At 45.5% G+C, this 4,970-nt stretch overlaps 1 protein-coding gene across 1 annotated transcript; it reads right to left on the reverse strand.

Annotated features, from left to right (window-relative positions):
• Positions 1 to 489: 489 nt before the first annotated feature.
• Positions 490 to 4,486, reverse strand: LOC134554888 (uncharacterized). Its single transcript, XM_063405978.1, has 6 exons — positions 4,171 to 4,486; positions 3,776 to 3,855; positions 3,257 to 3,371; positions 2,533 to 2,639; positions 2,188 to 2,302; positions 490 to 1,339 (listed from the first exon to the last, which is right to left on the reverse strand). Exons 1-6 carry the CDS (start codon positions 4,232 to 4,234, stop codon positions 1,152 to 1,154), a joined length of 669 nt encoding a protein of 222 aa, XP_063262048.1. The 5' UTR covers positions 4,235 to 4,486; the 3' UTR covers positions 490 to 1,151.
• Positions 4,487 to 4,970: the final 484 nt, after the last annotated feature.

Here is a 4,970-nt window from a genome sequence, read left to right on the forward strand (position 1 = left end):
CCCTCAAAAAAAAAAACACCCCAGCAATTCAAAACTCATTGGGTTTTTTTAAGACTATAGAACTTTTGTCTCCAACACAATGACTTAATTTATTGCCACATGGTTTATAAGCAGCCAGAGCAGCCAACTTATCCCTTTTCTGGTATAATTGTCTGCTCCACTCATTGTCATATGACTGTCTGCTTCTGGGCCCTTAAGCAACAGGGGTCATTTATGGGTTTTTTTGCTCGTAATGACTAGATTCTGAGCCTGAAATATAATATGTAAATATAAATATTTGAATCATTTATCTGATTAATGAGGTAAAAGTCAATTTTACACCATGTACCACAAACTATGCGTCTGAAAGATCAACAGAAATAGGGAAAAGGTTAAAAAGATAAACACAAACAGATGAGCTGTCTGTCCTCAGATCTACAGCTTCACTGTTTGCTCAACAAAAGAGAATTAAAATATTACCCCAAGCACAGATTCCAGTGAAAACCAAGCGAGCAGTAACTAAAATTCTTGTTTATATTTCATAATAATTCACATGCACATTGTTTCGTAGCTGCAGCTCCACAAATAAGCTGGATCACCAGTGCTAAGTTGCCTTTGGTCTTCACTTTCACTTAGTGCCAGGTGGACAATGGACAGGTTTTCTGCTGCTGTTCTAAGCCCCAGCCAAGCAAGTGGATAAAGTATTATACTCCTACAGCCAGGAACTGTTGTCACTTACACAGCTTTAATGGTGACCAGAGCAGTAATAGTGACTAACAAAAGTGAGTAGAAGTAAGGCCCTTTCTCAGTGAAGGTGACCCCTGACACAGGACAATTGCTGATAACGATCAGGGTTATCACTATCTTCAGAGATCCTGAAGAAGTTAAGCCAATGGGAAGGCATCCATTAAAAAACTGTAGCTCTTATTTAATTCCAGCTAGACAAATTTGAGCCATAAAAGTGGCTTAAATTTGAAACTGTCTTTAAAAGTGACTTTCTTTTGAAACTCTTCTGCCGTGCACTGTGGGATTAGATTTAACCTGTATGTCCATACCCCAAAGCTGAGGTCGTGACTGTGATCTCCAGGGCTTTAACTAAATAAAAGCTGTGTGTTTGCACGTGTTAGCCATGATTTCAGTGCTCTGCTCTGCTGTGCCCGGGCTGTGTGGTGTTAGTACCCACAGATGACACAGTCGGCCCCCGCGTCCCGGCCGGAGCTGTCGATGCCGCGCTCTGCGAGCTCTCGCAGGAAGGTGTTCACCTGCCCTGCCTGCCCCTCAGGGGAGGCAAGGGTGTGCACACAGCTGCTGTTGCTGGGGAAATAGGCAGAGTTAGCTCCACTGATGGCCATCTCAGAGGCTGGAAAAGATCAAAGATGACAATGATTAAATAAATTAAATAAATTAAATAAATTAAATAAATTAAATAAGCAGCTGAATTACTTAGATTAGATTTTTCCTGATCTTTAAACCTGTGCCGGAATCCCCATTTTCTAGACTAAAGTTTCCAGCTTGGAATGAAAGTGCCTAAATGATTGCTTGCTCTTAGTAAGCCTTGGAAAACAGCTAGCAACTAGGCACTGTCAGCAGTGAAATATTTTCCCTTAAGCACGGAGGAGGTGGGGTGGCCTTTTGTGTGTCTGTATGCACATTTATTTTTAAATTAAGGCAATAACAACAGTCTCACAGCCTGCTTTGGGTCACAGATTGCTCAGTGGTTACAATGGGAGCATCTTACAGTCCTGGGGCTGCCATGAAGGTGGCAGCACTGCTGCTGGCTGGGGGCCAGCTGCTGGGCTTTATTGTGTGTGCATACTGGTGTTGGTCAATTTTGCTAAGACTCTTCAAGTATTGTTGAAAAATAAACAGTTTTATGTCTTATTGCTGTCTGTCCAGTAGGTCACAACCCTTGTGCAATGTGGGGTTTGTGTTAGAGTGATGCCAATTTATTGTTTTTTCACAAACCAGGTCCATCTTCCCACAAATATTAGCATAAATGTCATATTTGGTACCTCAAGATGAAACAGCAATGAGAGTATTAAAGCTGATGTGTTCTGTTGCTCATCAGCCTGCCAGCTTAGCACTGGCTCTCACAATGGCACAAATGGCAAGGTTGTCACAAAAAGAGAAACTTTTCTTTCCTTCATTTTTAACAAAAGAGAGGGAGCCTGGTGTCCTCATGCACAGATGTATCTGAGAAGCACTCACGGTTGCAGACAGCCAGTGCCTTTCCCCCGACAAGCTGCGTGGTCCAGGAAAAGCCAGTGGCATTGCCACACACTTCGTACAGCCTGCTGCTTCTGAGGAACTGGAAGTCAAAACCCTTGGGAAACAATGGTGGAGAGGAAAAAAAACAAACACTGTCTTAGGGCACGTCAGGGTAACTGCAAGGGGAGGAAACAGTCAGGGCAGCCAAACACGAACACTACAACCTCTCCCAGCCCTGAGGGATATGAAAAAAAGTATAGTGAGCAAAATTAGGCTTTACCAAAAGCAGCTGCAAATGAAGGAATAACTGCAGCAATGTAGCAGAGGTAAGGCAGGAATTTTTACCTCGTTGCACATGGGTTTGCAGTACTGAGCGTTGTCAATGGTCACACACACCAGCCCCCCGTTTTTGGGGGCCACTGGGCGTGGGCAGGAAAGTAGCTGCTTGCAAGCTTTTGGGTGGATAAAAAGAAAAAGAAAGACAGCAAGAAAACAATGTATCAGAGTGAAAGTGGGTATAAAAGCCTCTCCTTCCCAAGCAAATTCATTGATCTGTTTCCAATAGCTTTTTTTTTTTTTTTTCCCCACACCCACAGAATTTTCACCTCACTCGTCACTGTGACAACAGGGTCAGCCCTGGTTACACTTTAGAAACAGCTCACTGTGGCATTTGCATTCACAGCATTGATATTCAGTGCTATTGTGGCCAAAGCCAACCCAATATTTCTGAGAAAAATGTGGCTGATGCCACATTTCCACATTTCTGGGAAAAATGCCAGGCCCGAGACAGCCCAGGGGTGTTGGGCTGCCCTGCTGTGACCGTGCTGCTGCTCAGCACCAGTGCCTGGGCTGCAGGGACAGGAGGACCCCTGGTTGTGCCTCCCCAGTCAAAGTGCTCTCTATTACTGAGACCTCTTTTATACTTTGCCCTTCTTCCCCCAAAGAAATGCAGACACTTGGTTCGGTCTGTAGTAGAAAATATTCCCTTCATGCTCCTCCAGTGCCTCTTAGTTCAAGATCTTAGTTCAAGGCCCAGCAAAGGGGAGCCTTGGTTCAGGAGGGGCCTCACATTGCTCTTGAACGGGGCGCAGCAGATCAAGGGTTTCTTTCAGTGTCCACACCAGGGAATTGATTGAAGCTTTTTCACCATTGGCAATCATTCCAGGCAAGCATTCTGAATATTTCTGTGGAGTTAGAGGAGAAAAGGAAAGACTTTGGAGCCTTAGAATTAATCTGTCTGTGAACATACATCAATAAAGAAGCTCATGTATTTCTAGGTAGCTATCGTTACTTATCTTGCTATACTGCTTAAGTTCAAGCCCCTTCATATATCTGGAGCAGGGCAAAACTGGAAAATATATCAACAAGGACATTTTTGGACTAGCAGTAGCAGAACTAAAGCTATGGTAAGTCAGATGCCATGATGTTTATCTGCTCTTGTGTGTGGCTGCCCTCCCCAGCGTGTGCTTTGTACATTGCCAAAGCCATGCAGGAGCTGTGCTTGCCCAGCCATGCAGGCAGACACGGCAGGAGCCCACCCTCACAGGAGGTGGGCACAGAACAGACCCTGGCTCAGCCAACCTCTCACCTTGAGACTCTCATTCACATCATCTATGGTTGCACTTTTGCAGTCACTTAGACCAGCAAAAGGTCCGGCTTCAGTAAAATCTAAAAGACAAGCAGAAGCAGGTACTTAGCTAGTCACAGTCCCTCCTGACACACGAACAAACCCCAAATGCCACTTGCTCAGAGGAGCTGACCTTCTATCCTGCTTCTCCCCTATCCCACAGTCCCAGTACTAGCTTGTATCCCTGAGGTGATCAGGGCTCAAGTGGGAATAGCCTGTACAAATCCTGATCTGTTGGAAACAGCAATGTGAGCACCTGTTCGGGGCCCCTCAGGGCTGGGTTCCCAAGCAGGCCCTTCACTTCTCTTAGACAGCCCTTTTTAAATAACTGTTAGTCATATTCAAGAGTGTCTTACCTGCATGAAGCACTGCTAAACTCAGAACAAAGAGTGTTTTCAGAGGGAGGCAGGAGCTGAACATTTCTCTCCCAGGAGACCAGAAGTGGTTACTTGTTGCTTGCAGTGCTGAAGAGCCGAAGCAGCAGAGTCAGGCACAGAGCTGTGTGTCCCTGTGTCCCTGCTTGTTTACCCTGTGCCACTCCAGCAGTGCTGGCAGCAGGGATAAGGGGGGGGCACGCCTTGCCCCACTTGCTGGGAAGCCCAAGCAGAGCTGGCCAGAGCAGGCTGGGGGAGGGCAGGGGCACGCTCTCAGGGCACTGGGGCAGACTGGCGCTGCGGCTGCCAGCTCCACCAGGAAATTTTCAGATTAGCTGGTTTACTGTAAACATGTTTAGTGTATGCACATTCTTGTATGCTCTGGCTCTCTCACCACCTTGCCATCTGTCTGTGTTTGCCTCTCTCTCTCTCACACACACAAATATACTTTCATAAAGAAGACAAAATAATGCCTTAACTTGTATGTCATGCTCCAGGAGAAAGCTCAGAACATCAAATGATGACTGATTTGAACCAAGAGGGTGCTGTATGTGTCCTGTAGCATCCAGAGTTTTGCCAGTTTCTTCTCTCTCACCTTTTTTTTTTTTTTTTTCCCCCCCATGGACCCATGAACCTGGTGTAATTAAATCCATTTATGGGAAGAGCACAATAGGTAGCAAAATTGCCACAAAATGTCAACCTTTTCTACCCTACACATTCACTACCAGATGAATCCAATTTTCCTAGGGGTGTTCCTGACCCGTGTGTGTGTGTGAAATGCA

This window comes from Prinia subflava, chromosome 9, assembly GCF_021018805.1.
Source record: "Prinia subflava isolate CZ2003 ecotype Zambia chromosome 9, Cam_Psub_1.2, whole genome shotgun sequence".
NCBI lineage: Eukaryota > Metazoa > Chordata > Aves > Passeriformes > Cisticolidae > Prinia > Prinia subflava.

What these genes read in the sequence shown, in the direction of transcription:
- LOC134554888 (XM_063405978.1), bottom strand. Translation starts at nt 4,234, where the DNA reads ATGTTCAGCTCCTGCCTCCCTCTGAAAACACTCTTTGTTCTGAGTTTA. An exon ending in ATGTGAATGAGAGTCTCAAG is followed by an intron (nt 3,372 to 3,775) that starts GTGAGAGGTTGG and finishes CTAACTCCACAG; the next exon opens with AAATATTCAGAATGCTTGCC. An exon ending in GCGCCCCGTTCAAGAGCAAT is followed by an intron (nt 2,640 to 3,256) that starts GTGAGGCCCCTC and finishes TCCACCCAAAAG; the next exon opens with CTTGCAAGCAGCTACTTTCC.